At 47.1% G+C, this 25,023-nt stretch overlaps 1 protein-coding gene across 1 annotated transcript; it reads right to left on the reverse strand.

The window, feature by feature from the left end:
* Positions 1 to 7,932: 7,932 nt before the first annotated feature.
* LOC110304492 (L-amino-acid oxidase-like) lies at positions 7,933 to 16,224 on the reverse strand. Its single transcript, XM_021175916.2, has 6 exons — positions 15,943 to 16,224; positions 15,173 to 15,285; positions 14,251 to 14,452; positions 12,649 to 12,717; positions 10,847 to 10,983; positions 7,933 to 8,960 (listed from the first exon to the last, which is right to left on the reverse strand). The coding sequence occupies exons 1-6, from the start codon at positions 16,222 to 16,224 to the stop codon at positions 8,129 to 8,131; spliced, it is 1,635 nt and encodes a 544-aa protein (XP_021031575.2). The 3' UTR covers positions 7,933 to 8,128.
* Between the last annotated feature and the right edge of the window lie 8,799 nt (positions 16,225 to 25,023).

The following is a 25,023-nucleotide window of genomic DNA, read 5'->3' on the forward strand; positions in this document are numbered from 1 at the left end:
GTGCTTGTTTTGCTTTGTTTTGTTTCCCGACTTTCCAAGTTTCATTATTTATGAAAGATCAGACTAAACCTTTAAGAAATACAGCTGAGATCGAATTCGGTAACTCTCTGTTTTAACAGAGAACCATACTGCACTTGTGAACACCAGCAGGCAGGCAGGCAGGTAGGCTTTGACGCTGAAATACTGTGTTTTCCGAAGCACCCAAAGCAGCACTCACTGCCCCCTGGCGCCCCTTCAGAACCAGCGGCTCCCAAAGCTACCCACGGGTGGGGCTCACAGTAGCTCCTGAGGAAGGGCCTTGCTCCCTCTGCTGGCACTTGCCTTTCTAATTAGAAGACACAGAAATAATTCAAGCCGCGCTGTGAACACCAATGTGCCCTTTACCTAGAGTCAATCCTTGTCAATATTTTGTCACATTCTTTGCCTTTCAGAAAATAGTTTATTGATGACAGGTAGACAAACAGATGAAGGACAAATAAATAATAAGTAGACAGATGAAAGATTATTGATAGACAAACAAACAAATGATAAATAAATAACAGGTGATTGACAGATAATAAACAGATTGATAGATGGTTACTAACTGATAAACAGGAGATTAGAAGCCAAATGATAGGTAGATGATAGATGGATATTCACAGGTGTCCACCTCCCGGCCCTACCATTTGAAAGTTGCCTGCTGTTACTTCACACAGACACCCAAGAACACGGACACCAGCATCTCCTCCCACGTTTGCCATTTTAGTGCAAAACTTCAATCAAACCTCCTCCTGACTGTGCCTACCGTGCCCTCCCTCCACAGCGGCTCCTGCTGTTCATTCTAGGAATTTCCAGCGCCTGTGGAAAATAATGGAGAACAAATGGAAGTACTTAGGATATATGCTCTAAATTACAGGCCCCTTTTCTGGCCTCTTGCGTGGAAGGCATGCGCTTCTCAGCGAGCTGCTACGTCTGTAGGCCTCCTATGTTACGTCCTTAACATCTCTAACATCTTCACAGGATTGAGTCTGTATGAGTAATTTCTGATGCTTTCAGCAGACGCATTCACTTCTCACGAGGCACCTTTTCTAGCTCTCCAGGTCTGTGTGTTGTCTACTCTGTGTGCCCCAGACTGTATGAACCAAGAAAGAAGTATACTGTCTTTTCTACCAGGGTTAAATAAGACAAGGGAAATACATTAGATTTTTTAAAATAAATTTTAATTATGTGTATATGCAGGCACATGTGTAGGTATGTAGGTGTGAGTACAAGAGCCCCTGGAGTAATTGTGAGCCACCTGACACAGGTACTGTGCTAGCAAATAGAGCTGCAACCTCTCAGCCATCTTTCCAGCCCCCAAAACATCATTTAAAAAAAAAAAAAAAAACAGAAAAAATATCATTTGCCCAAAAATCTCCCAATTTGTCCTGAAATGAACAGCGTTCTGTGCTCACAGTGGCAGACTGCTCACCAGCAGCACTGCTTTAAACTATCCAGTTGTGTGAGCTTGCAAGGCTGAGCTCTGCCCCCTGGGTGTTAGCAACAAAATGCCAGCGGAGACCCCTGAGTGCTGCCTGCTCATTCACTTTGACATAGCTGTACACCCTTTTGCAACAGTAAAACTTTTGCCCTGCCAAACTACCTGGGGTTATTCGATCACTTTCTTGAAACTTCCAAACCTATTTTTTGTTTGTTTTTTTAATGGGGGGGGGGGGCGTTTGAGACACCCTGTATAGCCCTGGCTGTCCTGGAACTCACTTTGTAGACCAGGCTGGCCTCGAATTCAGAAATCCGTCTGCCTCTGCCTCCCAAGTACTGGGATTAAAGGCGTGCTCCACCACGCCCGGCTCCAAACCTATTTCTAACAGGACTTTAAAACCTGGCTTCCCAGGGACCCGTGTGGTGGTGCACACATTTTTAGCCCCAGAATTTGGAAGGGAGAAGCAGACAGATCTCTAGTTTGGGGCCAGCCTGGTCTACCCTCTTGAGTCCCAGGCCAGTCAGAGCCACATAGTGAGTTCGCCCACTAAGCTAGACCTTGCCTATTCTTATCTTGCGCCCTGGGCCTGGAGTGCAGCCCTGCCTGGTGTGGCACACAGCACAGGGCAGCTATGTTTTGATCTCTAGGTAGAGCAAAGTAGATGAGATCCCAGAAAGAGAAGGAAAAAAGAAAGATTATAGGTATGTTTAAAGAAATGAAAGTAGTTGTACATAAGCCCCTGGGTGAATTCCAAGAGAACACAAGCAGCTAAGTAAAAAACAGATCGAATCAATACAATATATAAAAGAGGAACTCAGCAGAGAGATGGAGATGCTTAGGAAAAAACAAACTGAAATACTGGGTATGAAGAACACATGCAAGCAAATAGGGGGCTGTGAGGAAGCCTCACCGATAGAAAGACTGATAGGCCGGACATATGGAAGGTGAGGTCAAAGAACGGGGACGTATAAGCAGGGCTCGCTAGATGGATGGACACAAAAGACCAATCCAAGGGTCAGGGCCAGAGAAGGGGCAGAACTTCATACTAAAGGCATTGTCAAAAACATTTTAATAAAAATCATAGTGGAAAATTTCCCAAATTAGGGAGTGTGGCAATTCAGATACAAGAGCCCTTTTGGGGATCAACCTGCCTAGCCTAGAAAAGAGCAAGACTGAAAATAAAAATATGCTGAGTAAGATGGCTCATGCATCCCAGCACTTGGGAGGCAGAGGCAGGCGGATTTCTGAGTTTGAGGCCAGCCTGGTCTACAAAGTGAGTTCCAGGACAGCCAAGGCTACACAGAGAAACCCTGTCTCGGGAAAAAAAAAAAAAAAAAAAAAAAAGGCTTTTGATCCCTGAGCTCAGGACTGCTGGATCTCTGTTCGAGGACAACCTGGCTACACAGTGAGTTTTGGGCCAGCCAAGGCTACATAGCAAGGCAATAAAATAAAATAATTCCCTAACAAAATAAAAGCCAGCTCCTAGTTCTTTCATTTCCGCACTCCATTAGTCCTTCAAAGAAGCTCCTGCACAAGACAGAAAGGAAAGCACCACTCAGAGGTCGCCTGTGTCTCTGCCCTCCCTGCTATTCCCTGCAAAGATTCTCTACAACTTAGAATAGCATTCATCTGTGAATGTAACTGTAAGGCACCTTGGCATTGCGCTGATTTAGTTAAACTGTAGTCGTAAGTTCCCCTTACCCAAGACAGAATACCTCCTTGGCCATGGATTTTTTTTTTTTTTTTAAGATTTATTTATTTATTATATGTAAGTACACTGTAGCTGTCTTCAGACACTCCAGAAGAGGGCGCCAGATCTCATTACGGATGGTTGTGAGCCACCATGTGGTTGCTGGGATTTGAACTCTGGACCTTTGGAAGAGCAGTCGGGTGCTCTTACCCACTGAGCCATCTCACCAGCCCGGCCATGGATTTTTAACAGAGTTTACTCTGCCTTGTGGAGCAGGCTTAAAACCAATCAAGAATGTTTGTTTTCCCCGTGATAGTCGTAGGCACATCTTACCTGGAAGGTTGGCAGTTTAGTTGGTAGGGTTCCCAGCTGGGTACCACCATTGGTGCTTTTTCTCTTCTGGCAGCCTGCATGGCAGCTTCTTGCCTTATGAAAACTGACCAGCAGATGTGATTTCTCTGTCACTTGACTTCAGAACATGTGATATCTTCAGGGTCTTATCAACCAGCTCTGGTGGACACCAAAGAGGAATAGCAAGAGGCTGTACTGTAGGAGGCTCTGAGACCTCCCAGAACAGCAACTTGTGTGGGTCTGTCTAATGGGGATTACCTTGAGCAACTTAATTAATGTGGGAAGACCCAGCCTGAAAAAGGGCTCCACTCCTAAGAGTGTTAGAATTGAAAAAGCCGCTAAGCACAAAGCATGGATTCATTTATCCATGCTTTGCTCCTTTTTGTTTCAAGATTTTAATTATTTTATTTTATTTTATGTAGTTAGTTTTAAATTTTTAGATTTATTTATTTTATTTATTTGAGTGTTTGGCTTGCATGTAGGTATGTAGGTAGGTAGGTAGGTAAGTAGGTAAGTATGTCCACCCTGTGCGTGCCTTGTGCCCTCAGAGGTCAGAAGACGGCATTGGATGCCCTGGAGCTGAAATTGCAGAGGGTTAGGAGCCACCAAGTGGGTGCTGAGAACAGAACATGGTTCCTTTGTAAGAGTCAGTGTGTGTGTGTGTGTGTGTGTGTGTGTGTGTGTGTGTGTGAATGTACGTGCATGTATGTGTGCAACTACCCAAAGAAGCTAGAAGAGTGCTAGCACTTGGAGCTGGAGTTACAGGTGTTTGTGGTTCCTGACAAGCAAACTCTGGTTCTCATGACTAAGTGGTAAGTGTTCTTAACCACTGAGCCATCTCTCTTGGTCATGTCTCTGTTTTTGACTGACTAGCTCCTGAAGTTCCTGCCTAGACTCCCCTGCTGAGATGGACTGTAACTTGGGCTTGTGAGCTAAAGTACACTCTTTCTTTCTTAAGCTGCCTTCAACCTAACTTCTGAGGTGGGAGGACACAGCTCGCTGCTCTCTGCAGGGAGAGAGGGTAAGTGGATGGATAAATCGGCCATGCGAGAAACAATCTGTGGCCCAAGTGTCTGCACAAAGGCCTCTGGGTGAATGCTGCGGAGGTGAGGTCTTGACTGTTTTGTCTGGGGCTGCTTCTCAGGGTTGTGGTTTGGTGAACAGCCCCAGGAGATAAAATAATGCCTACCCTGCCCACATGAACAGCTAACATGCTTGTTTATGATTCTCTGTCTGTCTCTGCCTCTCTCTCTCTCTCCCTCTCCCTCCCTCCCTCTCTCTCTCTCTCTCTCTCTCTCTCTCTCTCTCTCTCTCTCTCTCTCTCTCTCTCTCTCCCTCTCTCTCTCCCTGCCTTAATCTCTGAAGAAAACTATACTGTGGAATTCACTCATTCACTCTCCTGGCCTCAAACTCAAGAGATCTACCTGTTTCTGCTTCCTGAGTGCTGGGAATAAAGACATAGGCCACCAACACCCAGTCTTATCTCAGCTGATTCTTGACAGTGCCTAGATGCCTATGGTTTTGAGCTATGGGTGCAGCCACCTGGTCTCTTCCTGTGACCCTCAGGATGACTCACAACCTTGAGAGTTTCCTTCAGGACAAAATTCAGGCCAAGTCACTGCCAAATGATGGACTTCCCTGGGGCCCATCCATCTCTGTGCCCTTCATCTTCCTATCTCTCTGATTAAAAGACTTCATCAGCATCAACTCTGCCATCTCTACGCTCCTCCTCTTGGGTCTGCCAGGACACTTAGATCTGGGGACAGGGAAGGATAAGGCACAGAAGTCATAATATAGCCCCATGTCTTCTGAGACATTGTCTTCATCAAACACGGAACCCACCGACCGTGACAGGTCTCGAATGTGAATCACTGGGTATTGTATGAGCACAAGGAAAGATCTGGGGTGACAGCTACATGATCCTGGCAAAAAAGAAAGTATTCTGAAGAGAGACCCTTGGGTCCTCCCTTTGGACATTAGATAATTGAGACAATGGGCCCAGGAAATTGGTATTCTTCCACAAGTCTCCTACTGGGAGAAGGGAAAGCTAAAGCCTGATGCCAGGCAGAGAGGGAGCTTGTCTCCCAAGAAGGGATTTCACTTGGTTCCCTCAATTATCAGGCCACCTTATAAAAGAGACTGGAATGGAGACATGGATGGATCAACATGGGCAAGATCACACCGTGACCAAGATTGTTTAGCTATCAAAACCTAGTGCTTTCTATTTAAGCTTATGTCAGAATCCTGGGATGACTGTTCTCCAAAATATGACCACACTGAATAAGTCTCCTCTCTCTCTACTTTAAACTATTATTATACACTCCCCAGACAAGACCCCACTACGTAGCCTTGACAGGCCTGGAACTCTCTGTGTAGACCAGGCTGTCTCCAAACTCACCGATTCCTCTGTCTCTGCTGCCTGAGCCTGAGTTAAAGACATGCACTACCACACACACCTGGCTTACTCTCTTTTTAAAGATATTATTAATGTATTTGAATATGTCCCTGCATGTATGTAAGTATAAGCATGTATATGCATGTAGTGCCTATGGAAGTCAAAAGAGTGGATTGGATCCTCTGAACCTGGAGGATGTGTGTGTGTCCCATGTGAGTGTGTGTGTGTGTGTGTCTGTGTGTGTGTGTTTGTGTGTGATGCATGTTCCAGGGTCACGTGCAGAGGTCAGAGGACAACTTGTGAGTCAGTTTTCCCCAACCACTTGGGACCTGGTAATTGAACTCAAATCATCATGCTTTGTGGTGAGCGCCTTTACCCCTTGATGCATCTTGCTGACCATATTATTTGTCTCCTTAATTGGTATGTTACGGATGGTGGACAAGCCTAACTTATTGGGGCTTCCAGGACCCAAGTTTTGACCCTGAAAATCCCAGAAATAGTACTATTAGAATTTGTCCACTGAGACTGTTGGAGCAGCACAGAAAAGCATGGAGTAAGTTGCTAGCCACAGTTGCCTCAAGTAACCCGCATCTCAACTCCTCTTAAAATTCAGTCATGGAAGGCAGAGAACTGGAGAAGAGGTGGGGAGGGTGGTGGTTTGAATGAGAACAATCCCCATAAGCTCACATGTTTGAAGTCTTGATGGCTGGTTGATGGAACTATTTGGGAAGGACTAGGAGGTGTGGCATTGTTGGAGGAGGCGTGTCACTGGGGTGGGCTCTGAGGTTTCAAAAGCCCATGCCATTTCCCTCTCCCTCGTACTTTCAGATGAAGATATAAGCTCTGAGCTATATCTCCAGTTCCATGCCTGCCAGTGTAATGAGAATTCTGGAATTTTGCTTTCTTTAAAACAACAGAAATATTATAAGAATATGTTTTCATTTTAATACCAGGCATGGGGTTATGGGGCTGCTTTGGACTGTCCACAGCAGCAGACTATGATTTGCCTCGGGCTCTAACAGAGGTGTGTTTTTGCCAACTGCAGATAGTTTCTGCAATTGTGTGATATTTAGAGCTTTGGGAACTTTTCAGAGCTTATATAAATGCTAGGTCCCTGAGAAATGGGGTTGGTGCTGGTTGGTGGTTACTCAGGGCGGTTGTTTGTAGTAGATTCGTTGTGCTCAAAGAAGAAACAAAAGGAAATAAATTATATTCAAGGATCTCGCTCTCTCTCTTCTCTTCTGTCTAGTAATAGGAGGTGAAAGAGGGGTAAAGGGTAGGAAAAAGAAGAACCCACAAAGTAGTAAAGACCAGCTATATGCCTGCTGCTGTGCTCCCCACTGCAATGACCACCCTCTGAAACTGTAAGCCACCAATAAATTCTTTTTTTCAGTAAGCTGCCTTGGTCTTGGTATCTTCATTGCAATGCAAATGTAAGACAGAGAACTAGGACCAGACTCAGATAAAGGAACAAAAGAAGAGGCCTAAGAAAGGCAAGGGTCTCACCTGCCCTCAGGGCTCTACTCTAAAATTATTTAGATGACACTAGACTGACATGAAACACTTGGGCTGGTCATATGGCACAGAGGATAAAGATCCCTGTGGTTGAGCCAGTGGACTGATCTCAGTCTCTGGGATGAACATGGTGGATGAAGAGAAACGACTTTCCAATGTTTTGCTCTGACATCCATGGCATTTGTATGTATGTGTACATACACACACACACACACACACACTGAATAAATAAAACTTAATTTAAGGCTGGGCATGGTGGTGCACGCTTTTAATCCCAGCACTTGGGAGGCAGAGCCAGGCAGATTTCTGAGTTTGAGGCCAGCCTGGTCTACAGAGTGAGTCCCAGGAGAGCCAGGACTACACAGAGAAACCCTGTCTCCAAAAACCAAAAACCAAAAACCAAAAAAAAAAAAAAAAAAAAAAAAAAAAAAAAAAAAAAAAAAAATTAAAACGTTGTAAATAAAAATGAAACAGTAATAGTTGAATTCAACTTTATTGTTTATAATCTCTATGCCACAAGTTCTTGCTGAGCTCCTGTCATAAATCCAAGGTCACAGGCAGTCGTCACCTTAGGTCTCCAGTCGTGGGCCCTAGGTCAAGTCTCAGAGCGAAGGCAAAGATGGGCGAGAGTAGGTTTTGCATTGTCTCCTGATGGACAAACTTGTTTAGAATCCTCCTAGTTCTGAATCCTCCTAGTTCCTGGGGCCCATATAGGTGCTTACAGCTCACTTTTGGAGAAGTATTCTTTTGTATTTCTGGGGTTCCTTGTCAAAGCCAAGTCCACAGATTCCTGAATGTTCTTTGCCACCCTGAGTCCTGACTTGATAGCAGTGTCGATCCAGCCATGAGGCAGATCTGTGTGCTCCCCTGCGAAGAAGACCAGCCCTTCTGGCTGACTGAGTTCCTGGGCATAGTCCACATACTGGTAGGGGGTGAAGAAAGCAAAGCCACCCATGGAATAAGGGTCTTGACTCCAGTTCTTGATTGCAGAGTAAGGACAGAGAGCACGGAGCTCTTCTTTGGAGCGGCTGTGAAGAGCAGCTAGGTCATCCAGAACAATATCCACCACCTGAGTGTGGTCCAGGGCTGTGAAGAACACAGAGTCATCATCCAGGGTGTAAGATGCCAGGATGACCCCTGCACCGTTGGGGAAGATGTGGTTGGGATAGTAGATGAAACGGGAAGGCCGGTCGGTGCTAGATTTGCCGCTGAAAATGCCGTCTCGTTCCCAGAAACGCTGTGTGCAGGCCAGGATCACTTTGGTGGCACTATTGTAGTGGACGGAGCGCAGAGCATCCTGCTTGTTGAGAGAAAGCGGTGGCTGGAATCGAAGGAGGCGGGCAGCCTTAGCAGTGGTAGCCACCACCACAAAATCCGCAGTCAGCCGCGCCCTGGGCAGCAGAGGGTCAGGTGTCCTGTAGGTGATGTGAACACAGTCTCCAGACATTTCCACTTCCTCTGCTGGTGAGTAGAACCAAACAGTCCCTGGGAGGAGAGAATTGTGCAGGGCCTGGGGGAGTTGGTCAAAGCCTCCAACGATTTCATCGAACCTGAGAATGAACCAGCAGAGAAGGAGATGAATGGGTTGATGGACAGACCCTTTGGAGGACAGGCTACCTGAACTGGATAATGACTTAGTCCCTTCTCAGACACGCCCCAGATATGTTTTACAGGGAACAAGAGAAAAGCACTACTTTGAGATGGCCAATCAGAAGAGTGCATCTGCTCTACAGTGACCAATCAGAAGAGTGCATCTGCTCTACAGTGACCAATCAGAAGAGTGCATCTGCTCTGAGCTCACAAACACCCCTCCTCTGGGTCACTTCCCTCCTATAGCCACCCAGAGTGCCTGATCATAAGCTGACAAAGACCCAGAATTGGACTTCTGATCCACCAGCCACCATCTCCCAGGTGCTGAGGTTATAGGCTTTTGCTGCCCCTCCCAGTTTCATGGGGTGCTAGGATAGAAGCCAGGGCTTCAAGCAAGCTCGACAAACTCTAGCAATTAAACCAGATCCCCGACCCTGGCCCAGGATTCTTTTTTTTTTTTATTATGTATTTTCCTCAATTACATTTCCAATGCTATCCCAAAAGTCCCCCATACCCTCCCCCCCACTTCCCTGCCCACCCATTCCCATTTTTTTGGCCCTGGCGTTCCCCTGTACTGGGGCATATAAAGTTTGTGTGTCTAATGCTGGCCCAGGATTCTTACAACCCCTTCCTAATGTCCTCAGGGGCTACTGAAGGCAAGTAGTCTAAACACGACAGAGCTGGTTTATTTAGTCGGCCTTGAAACTCCCTCCTCTTTTATGCTTCCTAAAGGCAGTTCTTGGCTTGGATATAGGTTGATAAGAAGGGTGGGGTCTAGGCCAAAAACCAAAACCAAACAAACCAAAAAAAACATTATGTCTAGATAAATCGATGCCACAGGCTGCCCCGTTGCCTGTTTTTCCACAAGATCAGTTCATCTTTATCTTTTTGTTGTTGTTTTGAGATAAGATGAGCCTGGAACTTCAGGTCCTCCTGCCTCCACCTCCTGAGCGTTGGCATTACAGGTGCTTACCACCTTGCCTGGTGTCCTTTTATCTTTATAGCTACAGATCACCCGGTCAGTGACCAATGGTGACTGGAGTCTTGGGTTTATATCCCTGCAGCCCAGTCTTCCCTGGGCTGAAAGATGACAAGTGTCCCTTGAAGCAGGGCTGAGGTCACAGGACAGATGAGGCTTACAGTAACACACTCTTGGTAAACCCTTAATCAGAGATTGTCAGAGTGGGGTCCCAAGGTAGGCAGCATATCAGAACGCTTGCCTCCAAGTTCTACACTAGGTGTTTAACACCCCAATCCACTCCTGTGAGTGACTCTGAGATTTCTTGGTGCCTGGATCCCTCCTGCCTCTCTTCTCTTCTCTTCTCTTCTCTTCTCTTCTCTTCTCTTCTCTTCTCTTCTCTTCTCTTCTCTTCTCTTCTCTTCTCTTCTCTTCTCTTCTCTTCTCTTCTCCTCTCCTCTCCTCTCCTCTCCTCGTCTCGTCTCGTCTCGTCTCGTCTCGTCTCGTCTCGTCTCGTCTCGTCTCTCCTCTCCTCTCCTCTCCTCTCCTCTCCTCTCCTCTCCTCTCCTCTCCTCTCCTCTCCTCTCCTCTCCCCTCCCCTCCCCTCCCCTCCCCTCCCCTCCCCTCCCCTCCCCTCCCCTCCCCTCCCCTCCCCTCTTTTCTTTTCTTTTCTTTTCTTTTCTTTTCTTTTCTTTTCTTTTCTTTTCTTTTCTTTTCTTTTTTGAGACTAGTCTTAAAGTCAGAGAGATCCATCTGCCTCTGCCTCCTGAATGCTATGACCTGGCTTCCCATTCTTGGAGTGGGGAGGATTTCCTACTGGTGTCTTAGCCTCCACTCCCCCCCACTTCACTACTATCCTCATCAGTAACTAGTGACCCCATTTCTCACCGGGGATCTTGGAAAAAGGAGATGATACCACGCAGGGTCTCTGTAAAGGCCTCATAGTAACCAGAGTCTGTGTTCAGCATGTCACCGATCATCTGCACGGCCCCTCTGCTCAGGTTCCCCACCTTGATCAGGTACTCCTGTCCTCGGGTGTGAGGAAATAAGACAAGCAGGTGAGAATGTACAGGGAGACAACATGTGAGCGCTTGCTTTCTACCCAAGGAGAGCAAGGAACAGACCTGGATAGGGTAGGACAGGCATGTACACTCTGGGCCCCAAAGCTATCTTATATATGTGTCCAGAGATGATCCCCTTTGTCTACGGGGAAAATAACTATACTTGGTATAGTTTTCAGCCTACAGACTCTCTTCTTAGCCTTTAATCCCTGCAATCCTTTCAGATAGTGGCAAAAGAGTCCTGCTTTGTTAGATGGGAAAGCTGACACGGTCTCCATGCCCATCCATGTAGACCCAGCCTGACTTCTCAGAAGAATCTAAGGACCAAAAACATCTCACCCTGCCCCCAACCTCCCACTCCTGCCCCATCACCTGCTGACCAGCTGCTCCATCAGCAAGTGACCTCAGTGCTGGCTCTTGGTGCACCTGTTGCCCTGATTGTACCCTATGTTTTGTCTCTGCTCATTGTCTCAGATAAAGCCATCATAGACATGACAAAGCTGGCTGGAATGGCTTCTCTAGCTAGAGTGGATGACCATCTAGTTTGCCCGGGGCTGAGTTGGTCCCCATCACCAGCGCAGGCAGGGCTAAAGGCCAGGCACTGAAAGAACCTGACAGAATATTTGGGTATTACTGGTTGGGGGGAAAATGCCTCTATTCAACATACTCGTTTAAACTAGAGTAAAACTGTAGGGCTGAGAAATTCTAGGAACAGCAACACCAGGATGCCTGAAGAGAAGCCAGTTCCATGGATAGGACTGTCAATATCAAGGTTCAGAGAGCTTGTCTGTGCCCCAAGTCTGGGTGTGTGTTACAGTGGATGTGGGCCTTGTCCATCTCTGACTTGTCTTTATTCTCTGACTCCTCTCTCTCCTTGAGTATGCAGTGGTCAGACTACATGTGACAACAGCCTTTGATCCACCCAACGTCTGAAGCAAACAGCCCACAGAGGCAAACCACAGCCTACTTAGAATGGTCAGGACCTGAGACGGACTATCAGCTTCTATCTCAGGATCAACTAAACTATACCTATTATCCTCCTCTCACAGGCCCATGGGTGGGCTGGCTCCAGGACCCGTGAGCCAACAGCCTCCAGTCAGGGCTACATCAGAAACTCTCCTTCTGTTTTTGTGTCTGTAGTGCAGGAGACTGAATTCAGGGCCTCAGCTCTTATACCAGTGGGCTATACCCACAGCCCCAGCCTTTCCTGCTTTTTCACTGTGGTCATGTGTTACGAAAGATGTTTTCAAACTTTTAACAGTGGTCCCCAGCGAGTATGGAGCCAAGTGACACCACAATATGCAAGTAAGCATTGTGACTTTTGAAACATTAAGCAGCACACGCCTGTCCAAGGCTTCCCACATCTCTGTCTGCCTCTGATTCGGCAGGTATTATGGAGGACTCTTTGATACAGCAAGCTTTAAAAAAGTAGCCTGGACTGCCCTCTGCAGGGCCGAGTTCCTTCCATCCATCCTTCTTTCCCTGTCCCCCTCTTCTTCCCTTCCTCCCCTTCAGGAGCATCCTCTCAGGGCAGGCAGGGAAGACCAGTAAAGTGCAGCAGTCAGCCCCAGGTGACAGTCCCACTGCAGGCTCTCAGGGCACAGTGGGACATAAAGTCTCAGGACTGACCTTGGTGGAGAACGAGTCATACTTCTCCAGGACCTCCTGGCAGCTGCTGTTCTTCAGCTCTTCCACAATCTAAGAGGGAAGAAGACATGGCAGACATGTGGTGAGTGGGGGTCAGCCCACATCAATTGTTAACCCTGTCCCATCCATGCACCTGCACCATGCTTGTTCAACAGTGTGTGTGTGCGTGTGTGTGTGGTGTGTATGTATGTGTGTGTGGTTTGTGTGGTGTGTGTGTAGTGTATGTGTGTGTGTGATATGGTGATGATATGGTGTGTGGTTTGTGTTGTTTGTGTGTGTGGTGTACATGTGTGGTGTGTGTGTGTGATATGTGTGTGTGTGTGTGTGTGTTTGTGTGGTGTGTGTGTGTTTGTGTGGTGTGTGTATGTATGTGTGTGTGGTTTGTGTGGTGTGTGTGGTGTATGTGTGTGTATGATATGGTGATATGGTGTGTGCATGGTGTGTGGTTTGTGTTGTTTGTGTGTGTGGTATACATGTGTGGTGTGTGTGTGTGTATGTGTGTGTGTGTGGTGTGGTATGTGGTGTACGTGTGGTGTGGTGTGTGTGGTTTGTGTTGTTTGTGTGTGTGGTGTGCATGTGTGGTATGTGTGTGGTGTGTGTGGGTGTGTGTGTGGTGTATGTGTGACACTTTATATGAATCTTGGGATCCAGAATTGTGTCCTAAAACTGGCATGGTAGGAATCTCTCCTCTCCTTGAATAGACACCAGGTTTGCAAAGTTAGGTGTCCAGGCTCCCCTGTCAGACTTAAGGTTCCTGCCTGTGAGGAGACTACCGCCTTTTCCTGCATTGACATTTCTGTGGTCTTCTAAGCAACCATGAAGCATGTAGGAGCCAGAGGGCCTGGCCTCACAGAGCTGCTGAGAGAGACTGGGCAGGCTGATCCTGAGCTGAGTGTGCCCAACAGCACTAGAGGACACCTGGGCAAAAGCCTCCAGGGAATTCTCTCTGTTCCCACTGAGCTCATTCATCATACTGGGTCCCTCCAGGCCATGGGTCAGATGAGACAAAGGCATGGTCACTGAGAGGCCAGGCAAAAAGGTGGGCAGGCGGTTCAGATAGACTGTTTATTGTTCTTCCTTAACAACCCATTGAGTCATGATGACAACTGTGGTCTAAGCACTGGTCCTGCGACTGCCACTATCTTATCACTGAGACATATTCCAGTCACCTAATACTCACAACAACCTGGGAACAAGAGTCTCTGGAAATATAGAGAGGAGAAGGGAGTCCACAAAATAATTTTTGAGAGGCTACACAATTCATCCAATCCCAGAGTCCTGCTTGAAGGTCTCTCTCTGCAATGAACTCATCCCACCATGATGATATCATGGTAGCTACTCCGTACATGTCTGTATATGCATGGATGTCTGGGGTCCGAGAATACACTCCCTGAAGAGCCAGTGGCTGGCACAGGACAGAGTCACGAGAGGGAGGGAGGCCAACAATGGCCAATCTGGTGTAGGCTTCCTGTACTCATGGATCTGAGGTTGAATCAAAGCTCTTCCCTGGGGAACCAGAAGACCTTGAGGGTGTTTCTGCAAGGTGGCTCTGAGGGAAGAGGGTTTCCCCTCATTTTGTCTTACCTTTCTCAGCGAAGCATCAAAGAGCTGTTCTGCTGTCTTCCCCACTTCATCAGCTCTTACAGAGTAACCCAGCAGGCCAGGGTCGGCCTGCACTGCCCCCGAGCGCTGCCGAACTCCGTTGACCAGCACCCAGGTCTGGTTGTTGCAAGGGCAGAATTCCTTTAGCATCAGGCCAAATTTTTTGATGAGCTCATGAGAAAGCCTGTGGAAGGGAGTTGGAGACTCCTCAGGCTCTGAGAGCCAACAGCACAATGCCTCTTGCTCCCTGAGCTTACTTCCTGTCTGCCTTGAATTCACCAAGACCACCCCGGCCCTTCCTCCCGTGAAAGGGATGCTAGGGACCTTGGTTATCACACAAGACTACAAACTATGAAACCAAGACTCCCTACTAGTGACTTTCTATGCTGGCAGAGATCTCTGCCACTTTGTGTGGAATCTGCAACCTCATTTTCAAATGAGCCTACTCCAGTTCCTGGAGGCACAGTGAGAGGTGTCCCTGTCCCTAGAGTGTGTCCTTGGAGCCATTCTTCCTGGAGGCTATGTTCACCACTCCCTAACCTTCTAGCTGCATTCTCTAAACTTCTCACCCATTCAGAAAGGTCCTACTGGGAGGGAGCTAGGCTTCCTGTCATCCACAAACTCAAACTGCTTTTGACTTTGCAGCAGGTTTATCTTGGACCACCTGTCGTCTGGGGTCCTCAGCCCAAGCTGCTTGGCAGACAAACTGAGTACAGTTATCTTCTCACATGGATTAAACACCAAGGCTGGGAGAGGCTCCTAGGCAGTCCTGGAGCTGGCAAATGAGTTGAGTCAGATGCTAACCTCTGGGCATCCATCCATCCACTGCTGTCTGCATTGGCCTCTTGGTGTGACAGCCCTGATCCTAGCCTTCCTTCTTTGCCACTACTGTCCTCAAGAGTACCTGTGATTGATAGGGATCCTCATGGCACCCAGCTCTATATACCAGTGTGCTCCAGGAACTCGGTGAGTCTCGATTCTGCCACCTACACGCCCTGAGGCCTCCAGCACAGTCACCTGGAAAGACAGCTCTTTAATAAACTCAATGGAGCTTGTCACATACGCTCCACACAACATCCTCCCCTCCTGTGGCAGACTCAGATTTACTACCCTTCCTAGTCCTCCATCCCTCCATCCATCCATTCACTTCTCCCTCCCCACTCTTCCCTCCCTCATCCTTCCCTTCCTTTCTTCCTTCCCTTCCCTTTTCCCTGACTCCCTTCCCCCTCCCTCCTTTCTTCCCTCCTTCCTTCTCTCCCATCCTTCTTCCCTCCATCCCTCCATTATCCATCTCTTCCTCCCTCCCTCCTTCCCTCCATCCCTCCTTCCCTCCATCCTTCCCTCCTTCCTTCCAACCTTCCATCCCTTCCACCTTCCTCCATCCATCCCTCCCCCTCTCCCTTCCTTCTTTCCTTCCTTTTTCAGTACTGAGGATGGATACCACAGGGCATTCCTCCCCCTATCACTAAGCAACAGCACTAGCCTCTGCTTGCCTCTTTTTGAAGCTAGGCCTTTGTTATTGTGCAAGCTTATCTGCCCTCCTACCCCAGCTACCCTAGAACCCTAGAGCTTCATTTGGCCCCAGCTCCAAGGAATGTCCATAGCTTGAGCTGCTGCCTCCCTATTTAGAGCCTAATCTTCCCACAAGAGATTCTCCCCTGCCCCATCACATACCTGGTGGCCAGCGTCCTGCAAGATCTTGGCAGCAGTGAGCCCAGCCATGCCTGCCCCAATCACCACCACTTGCTTCCTCTCGGCTGTCTGTCCCAGTCCATTTCGAGCCAGCTGCAGCAGCTCTTCATACTGGGGATCCTCAAAGCACTTGACAAGCTTGCTGTTGAAGGCCTGGGTATCCAAGCTCAGCACAGACAAGAAGATGAGAGCCAGCCAGCCTGGGAACATAGCTGTGGATAGGGCAAGTAAGCAAATGCCTAGGGATAAAGGAGGACTGGCCATAACCCTTGATCTGAGGAAGATTTATCACTGGACCTATGACTCAATGTACCAGGCACTCCCCTACCAAAGAGAGCCTTAGTCACAGGTCCTCCCAAGTTTACCTGCTACTCTTCCTGCTGGCCCACAAATGCCCCTCAAGTACCAAAGCCTCTCACTCAGGGAATGACACAGGCTGAATGTCTGCCCAAGTCACCTTCCTTCTCTTCAGTCAGTGGGATTGCCATGCACACAGATGACATAGACCTGGCTACCACATTGGCTCTTTTCCATGTCTACCACTATTTGAGGTAGATAGACTGTCTGTCATGAGAAGACCCTTAGCTAAGCCATTGTGGAAGACCAAAGATCGGGAGCCTGAAACCTTATATAACAAATAGTCCCCAAAATGTGTGTGATAGATCACCAGGTTCCCAAGTCCCAACGGATCATCACAGGGCTGCCTCTAAGAGATGGACATGGCTCCCTGAACTTAGAGTATGCCCCCCACAGTGAGCCTGTGTTCTGAACTTCTTTTCTGACATAGTTCTATCAATTCTGGCTTAGCTGTGGGGAAGGCGGATCAGACCTTCCCTCTGAGAGCCTATCAAAGGTGTGCATCTTGTGTCAGTTGAATTCTTTTTTTTTTTAATTATAACTTAAGTTTAATTTTCCACTAAAGGTATATGAAAAAGCATATAGAAACCTACAAGTTGATCAAAAGTTAAGAAATAGTTTGATTGGAAGTATTCTGCATGAGGGGATAGTGTTCCTTCTAGAAGCCATAGATTATTAAAAATTCTAATGCTATAGAGAAGCAGAAAGGAGCCAGCCCAAAATCCCACCCCTAACCAAGGAACTATTTGCAATTGATATCTTCTGGGAAAGTGAAAATATTTTTTCTGTCATTTTCTTGTCATTGTTGTTGTTATTCTTGTTGTTCTTTTTGTTTTTGTTTTTGTTTTTTTACTTTTTAAAAATTAGATATTTTCTTTATATACATTTCAAATGCTATCCCGAAAGTTCCCTATACCCTCCCCCCACCCTGTTCCCCTACCCACCCACTCCCGCTTCTTGGCCCTGGCGTTCCCCTGTACTGGGACATATGAAGTAATCTTCCCAGTGATGACTGACTAGGCCATCTTCTGCTACATATGCAGCTAGAGATACGAGCTCTGGTGAATTCTTATTTTCAAAGCTATTGTCTGGCTGGACAGTGGTGGTACACACCTTTAATCCCAGCACTTGGGAGGCAGAGGCAAGCAGATTTTTGAGGTCAAGGCCCGCCTGTTCTACAGAGTGAGATCCAGGACAGCCAGGGCTACACAGAGAAACCCTGTCTCGATAAAACAAAAAACAAACAAAAAAAGCTATTGTCGGGGCTGGAGAGATGGCTCAGCGGTTAAGAACACTGACTGCTCTTCCAAAGGTCCTGAGTTCAAATCCCAGCAACCACATGGTGGTTCACAACCACCTGTAATGAGATCTGATGCCCTCTTCTGGCGCATCTGAAGACAGCTACAATATACTTACATATAATAAATAAATAAATCTTAAAAAAAAAAAAAGAAAAAGCTATTGTCTGTGTTATGGGACAAACTGAGTCTTCCCAAACTTATATGTTGAGGCTTTAAACCACAAGATCTTAAAATTGCAACTCTATGTAGGGATGATCACCTTTGAAAGGTGAGTGAGTTCAAAAGAAGCTGTGAGCTGGGTCCTCCCCCAATGAGATATCCTCATAAGAAGAGGAAGAGTGTAAGCCATGACCCTCAAGGAGAACTCCAACCTTTTCCTAAACTGGCACAATTTCTTACTGTATCCTAAATACTTATCCTTATACCCACAGGGAAGTGTTACTCTCATCCCCTAACAAAGAAGGTTCTTTTCGGAGCAGACAGAGACTATTACAGAAAGTTACAACTGGTCAAAACACAGAGAACAACCGACTGTTATGTACCCAGCCCCAACTGATAAATCTACAACACAGTCCCTACAACTAAGGCTCAAGGAACGTTGAGGAAGACAGGGTATGTGTGTGGGGTGTGGAAAGATCGGAAGAGCCAAAGGACATACATCTATTTTGAGATAGCTTCTTCTAAAAGGAGGAGGGGGGCGGAGAAGAAGAAGAAGGAGAAGAGAAGGAGAAGGAGGAGGAGGAGGAGGAGGAGGAGAAGAAGAAGAAGAAGAAGAAGAAGAAGAAGAAGAAGAAGAAGAAGAAGAAGAAGAAGAAGAAGAAGAAGAAGAAGAAGAAGAAGAAGAAGAAGAAGAAGAAGAAAAGTATGGAGGGGAAGATGGGTCTGGGGAGTTAGAGGGAGGAATTGGGAGTGACTATGATCAAGCTACATTGTATGAAATGCTCAAAAAAGTAATACTAATATTGTATTAATAAAAAGGAAGAGGAAATGTGAACACTAAAGAGGAACATCAGAGATGCCCACACCAAAAGGCGATACCCATGAGGAAGGTATGATGAGAAACCTTTGAAGAGAGCAAACCCACCAGCAATACCTTCGTTGAGACACCCATCCATGTACTCTATGGTATTTTCTTACAGTCTGAGCTGACTAATACAGGTTGTTCCTCTGCATCTTCCCAGGTTGGTGAAGAGAAGATCGCCTGGGTACCTTTCTCCAAGAGCATAGGTTGCCACTGAAACACATCATAGCATTACAGAGAACGGAAGCAGAGGAACTGCCATCTGTGTATGACTGAGTGTTATCTCAGACACCCCACCCAGCACCGAGTCCCTCTGTTCCTGGTCAAGACGCATGTTTGATACGTTAGGTAATTGCTCAACCTGTCGTATCCAGCTTGAATCAGGATTCAGTTTCATCTGCAAGAGCTTAGCTCCTAACAGTTCATCCAGCAATTGAGAAATACGCGTATGGAGGAATGGGCAGACAGAAAGATGGTGGGCTGAGGAGTGGATGAGTAGACAAAGGGAAGGACACATGGACAGAGGTGTTCCTCCAGCCTCTGCAATCATCACAGACACCAGGCCTGCGGCTAGGAGCCAGGGTTTCGTCGGGACTTGTTGCCGCTCATCCTTCGACTCACCTTTACAATCTGTTTCTGTCTGCTTTCCTCAGGGCCTACCCTAGTCTCCAGACTCCCTCTGTGAACCTGCACACTGACTTAATAATTATTTTTGAGGAATGAACACACACACGCACACACACACCATCATCGCCATCACTGTCACCACCACCCAACTCCAGCCTATTTTCCACACCTTGGATTCACGCATCTCTTTTTTTTCTTCAAGGAGTGGTACTAGTGAATACTAAGGAAGTGGACTCAAACTGGTTTGGAAACCGGAAGTCTCGGGGTTTCCCTCTTTGCTCCCTTGTGAAGAAGCACTAATTTGCATTTATGCATTGTCCATATGAGCATGATTCAATATGATACCTTAACACACTCATACGGTATGCACCCATCATCTTAACTGCATTGCTGGAAGATGGTGCTTGAAATCACCAGCAATCCCTTTAAAAAGGCTGGACCTTCTGGGAACACAACTTCTCTCAAGCTGGTTTTGCCTGAGTGGAGGAAGTTCGACTGGGCTGCTCTCTTTTTCCTGTCAGTTGCCCTGCCCTGGAGAGTCATTCCAACACAGTTACTGCAGAGTCGAGCAGAGAAGAACAAAGCATCTTTGAGCTTCAGGAGCATCTTTGAGCTTCAGGAGCATCTTTGAGCTTCAGCAGCACCTTTGAGCTTCAGGAGCATCTAGCACAACAACCCACAGTCCCCAACTACATGCAGAAAAACAAATCCGGAGCCAGGAAGCCTGTGGTGGCCCAGGCTACCACAGGCATTTACTACGCAAGCTGAAGCTGGCACCAGATCCACAGCCCTAGCGTCCCTCCACCCACCCTTTGCTTTAAAGAGTGGCTGTGTCTACGGTGGAGTGACCACGAGAAATCCACGTGTCTGCTGGAATCAGGAGCCATGTCTGACCTGTCCGTTTGCATGGACCCTAAGCCTCATGTGGCCACAGAAGCACTGTGGGTATATGTGTAATGACTTTGTTAGAGAAATGAATAAAATCTGCAAGTGAGGAACTGGATGTGGAAATCTCACCTCCTGAATCTGTTTCTTTAAGATAAGACCTCACTCAAAGAAGCTCAGGTTGGTCTGGAATTTACTACATGAGATCCTGGCTCAAAAATAAATAAATAAATAAATAAATAAATAAATAAATAAATAAATAAAATAAAAGGTCAGAGAGGCAGATTTCAGAGTTTGAGGCTAGCCTGATCTCCAGAGGGAATTCTAAAACAGCCAGGACTACAGCCTGCCTCATAAAAACAAGAGTCTATCAAGGGGGAATTGGAGAGGTGGCTCATTGGTTAGAGCAGTGGCTGTTCTTTCAGAGGACCTAGGTTCAGTCGAGCATCTGTAATGCCAGTTCCAAAGGATTCAATACTTACTTCTGCATACATGGTATACAGACATACAAGCAAAACACTCATATACATATATATTTTGTGTGTTGTATACGTTAAAAAAAACCTACCTAAAAAAAAGAGAGAGAGAAAGAACAAAAGAAAAGGCTCTAATTTTTTACAGTAAGGTAAGTAACTGACAGCCTAATTAATATATTTTTGTTTGTTTACTGAGACAGGATATCAGGTAGCTCAAACTAGCCTCACACTCAGAGTAGTCAAAGCTGGCCTTTGAATTCCTAATCCTCCTGCCTCTACCTCCGAAGTGCTGGAGGTGGGGCCTGAGCCCACCATGCCCAGCTTTTGTTTAATTTTGAGATAGGCTCTTACATTGGAGCATGGACTAGCCTTGAACTCTGCATCCTCCTGCCTCAGTTTCCCATGTGATGGGAGCCCAGACATGTACCACCCACTATGCCTGACTTTCTTGTATATTTTCTAAAGAGCAAGAAGGGGGGACTTGAAATGATATTGAATAACAATGACTGTGTAAACAGATGAAAAGGCAGCCTCTGCCCTATTTAGCACCATACTGTAGTAGGTGCTAAATTATCACACTGTGCGCCAGGGATCTGTGTGGTCATTATGTACCATTAGAAAGATAAAAATACAGAGCTGTGCACCGTGGTGAACACCTGTCATCCCAGCACTTGGGAGGGGGAGGGAGGAAGTACCAAGGATGCAAGGTCCTCATCTATAGTCGGAGCTCATCAGGGGATATATGAGACCCTGTCTTAAAAACTAAAACTAAACTAACTAAAGTAAAGCCAATTCTGTCCCTTTGTCTACTTCAAAATACACCTGCCAGATCATTTCATCATTGATTTGGAAACCAGAGTCACCCTGGGTCTAAGAGCTGAGCTGTGGGGATGACAAAGGAAGCCTGAAGGTGGCTCTGAGTCCTGGCCTAGCAGCCTTCTCCCCCGGTTCCCACAGAAGCCCAGCCATGGATCCCAGGTCTCCAGGGACCAGATGGCTCCAATTCCTTGAGTCTGTCTGAAGGTGGGCAGTCAGGTCAGATCATGCCTCTCTCCCATGTCAGAGCTCATCCACTGTCTTGAGACTCCATTCACAACTCTGCCGCCAGAAGCACAGGGGTGGGGGTGGGGCTAGCCCTGGAGAAGAGAGCCCAGGTCCTGAGGGATCATTCGCAAACATGTGCTCTCCACACCAAGCTCCATTCCCCTTGCCTCTCACGAGGGGTTTAATGAATCCTTCCACCAGTTTTTGGCCAGAAGCCTTAGGAGAGATTTGAACCCTAACCCTGAGAATCTTTCATCTCAGCATCCACTCCTCCTTCCTACTGCTCTCTTCTCTCTTCCTCTTTCTCCTTCACATCTTCATATTTACTTTTTTTTTGAGATGGGGGCTTGACCATCTAGCCCAGGCTAGCCTGGAGCTCACTGTGTTATTCCAGACTTGCCTCAGGCTCTCTCTCCATCATCCTTCCCTTCTCCTAGATTTTCTTCTAGAAAAGAGCCACCTCTTCCTCCTTCCTCCAGCGCTCCAGGGCACTTGGGGCAGACACTGGAGAGTTGTGTTTGTTTCCTGCTTGATGAGCCCCTGGTGAGTGCTCTTCTGACACACCTCTAGCTTCCAGGACTTGAGCCTATTTTTTTTCCCATAGCCCTTCTGAAGGCTATCACCCTTCCCTGTCCCTCCCTTTGTGGGACGGAACCGGTTGGAGCAAACCCACGTAAAGGCTGCTCTTCCTGAAGACTCACCTGCAGAAGGAGCAAACCCGGGCCTGGTGGAAAGCAGAGGTGAGTGAAGAGAGCACGTCCAACAGGCACAGGTACCTGCAGCCTGGCACAGCCTCACTCCGACCTTCTGAAATCTAGAGCCAGGAGGCCTCCTGAAACCTGATCTCATCCAGCAAGAACATCACCAGACTCTGGGTTTAGGCTCCTCAAACCCCATCTCATGGTATCCCGCTATAACTACATCTCATAATGTAATAATGGGAATAAAATGACCATCGGGGGCTCACACCTGTCATCCCGGCTCAGCAGAGGCTGAGGTTGGAGGGTTTTCATGGGTTTGAGGTCAGTATGAGCTACACAGCAAGTTCCAGGAGAGCTAGACTAAAGGCGACTCTGTCTCTAGCAATAACACCACACGTGATCACAAGGCTGATCTCTGGAAAGTGTGGCTTGGGATCAGACACAGGAAGCCTTCCTGGGACTACTAGAAATTCGTTACAATGTCCCCTGAGTGGTGGTCACATGAGTGTGTCACCACTATGCAGAGCAGTATATGTGCTATAAAGATTTCAAAAGCCAGTTCTACGCCACAAAAGTGAACCCCTCGTTACCATTAAAACTGCATGTCTAAAAATTTTTGAGACAGTGTCTCACGTAGCTCAGGCTGGCTACAAACTCACTATGTAGCCAAGACTAGCTCTAAACTTCTAATTCCCACGTATCTCTCTCCTGGGTGCCGGATTAGAAGTATATATGCTTGGCTTAAAATGTTTGGTTGTTTTTTTGTTTTTTTGCTTTTTTCTTGTAGGGACTGAAGAGACAAGGCAGTGTATAGGAACACTTTCTGTGTACGCGCACAGACCCGAGCACAAATCCAAAGCACCTACGTGAAAGCTAGATGTGACTTTGTGTGTCTGTGACCCCAGTGTTACAGAAAGTGACTTGCTGAGCATTGCTGGCTGGATTCTAGCTGCAGGTTCTGTGAGAGACCCTGCTTCACAGTAATAAAATGGAACTTGATAGATCAGAATCCCCAACAGCCTCCCCTGACCTCCACATCTGAGCATACACACATGTACAAATAACATACACACACACACACACACACACACACACACACACAGAGTTTTCCTAGGTTCAAAATGTTAAGGTGGAGGGCAGGTGGGAAGTGCATTGGCTAGTTTTTATGTCAACTTAAGACAAGCCAAGGTCATCTGGGAAGAGGGAATTTCATATGAGGGAATGCCTCTATCAGACTGGTCTGTAGGCAAGCCTGTGGGGGCATTTTCTTAATTGATCATTGGTAGAAGAGGGCCCAGCCCACTGTAGGTGGTACCATCCGTGAGTAAGGTGGTCTTCGGTTGTATAAGAAAAGTAAACCGAGTAAGCCGTTGGAAGCAAGCCTGTATGCAACAGTCTTCCAGTATCTTCTTCAGTTCCTGCCTCCAGGTTCCCGCCTTGACTTTCTGTATAAACTGATGGCAATGACCACTCTGTGGTATGGCTAATGGAAATGTTTCTGTTGTAGATATATGAGAACCAACAACCAGGGCATCTGGAAGAGTCCAGAGCAGAGAGAGAAAGAAGTACACTGAACAGAGCCAGCAGACTGAGCCTGGCTGGGGCTCTCTGCTAGAGAGAGGAGATCAGTAGGGGATGAAGAATAGAGAAAGCATGGGGCAGAACAGAGATGGAGGGTGCACATAGCAGGAATAGCAGGAGTAGAAGGAGAAAGAGTAGCTGGGGAGAGGGAAGTCATGAGCTGGAGGGAGTTTAGGGGAGGGGATGAAGTGAGACTGGATAGGATGCTAGCAAGCATGGACTTTGAAACATCACAAATATCATGCTAGCCAGCATGTGCTTTGATATGCTAATAGGCACTACAGGTAGCCATAAGTCCCTTCTGCCAGAAGTAAGAGAAAAGACTCCTTTTGGTAAGTAGAAACCAGTTTCACAAGTTCCTGAGGAATGCTGGATTTTATCCAACTGCCAGAACTCCTGTAGCTCCGGTTGAGCTCATTTCTGGGTATCTGGACTGCCTTTTGGGGTTTAGGGGACTGAAGTTTCCTTCGGGCCTAACACTTTCCTCAGTGATGGTCCTAAGAGTTGTAACCCGAAATAAACCCTTCCCTCCCCCAGTCGCTTTTGGTTATTGTATTTATAGCCATAGAAACCATAAATAAGACAGGAGGTGGAGACTAGGAGGATCAGAAATTCAAGGGCAGCCTCAGCTATGTGGCAAGTTCAAGGACAGATTGCACTAAATGAGATCCTAGCTCTAAAAAGATGTGTGTTCATGTGCATGCAAGAACACATGCATGCATGTGAGTATTTACAGGCAACAAGCCAATAGTAGAAGAGAAATGAAATGTAATTGAGCAGAATGTCAGATGGGGTTGAGATGCTTCTAGTGTGAACTGGGACACTTCTAGAACTGGGATGTGTTTTGAGGCAGGGGATTGTCTTCAGGCCAGGGCTCACTGTCACTTGCGTCTTGAAAGAGATCTTATCCTCTGCTCAGTGCGTCAAAAGGGGCTATACTGCCCTAGGGATGCAGAGGTTGGCCAACAAGAGATTGGCACAAATAGCCTAGCAAGTGAAGGCCCCACTTGCACCAGGCTGCATATATACCTGCTTTAAGCAATAGAGGTTAAGTTCCTCTCCTTTGCCAA

Source organism: Mus caroli, unplaced genomic scaffold (assembly GCF_978045245.1).
Source record: "Mus caroli unplaced genomic scaffold, Mus_caroli_1 scaffold_13, whole genome shotgun sequence".
NCBI lineage: Eukaryota > Metazoa > Chordata > Mammalia > Rodentia > Muridae > Mus > Mus caroli.

Bases quoted from the DNA above. Each gene is read 5' to 3' on its own strand.
- LOC110304492 (XM_021175916.2), bottom strand. From the start codon at position 16,224: ATGGCCAGTCCTCCTTTATCCCTAGGCATTTGCTTACTTGCCCTATCC. The intron at 15,286-15,942 runs GTATGTGATGGG...CTGTCTTTCCAG, and splicing joins TGCAGGACGCTGGCCACCAG to GTGACTGTGCTGGAGGCCTC. The intron at 14,453-15,172 runs GTACTCTTGAGG...TCCCTTCCACAG, and splicing joins AGGATCCCTATCAATCACAG to GCTTTCTCATGAGCTCATCA.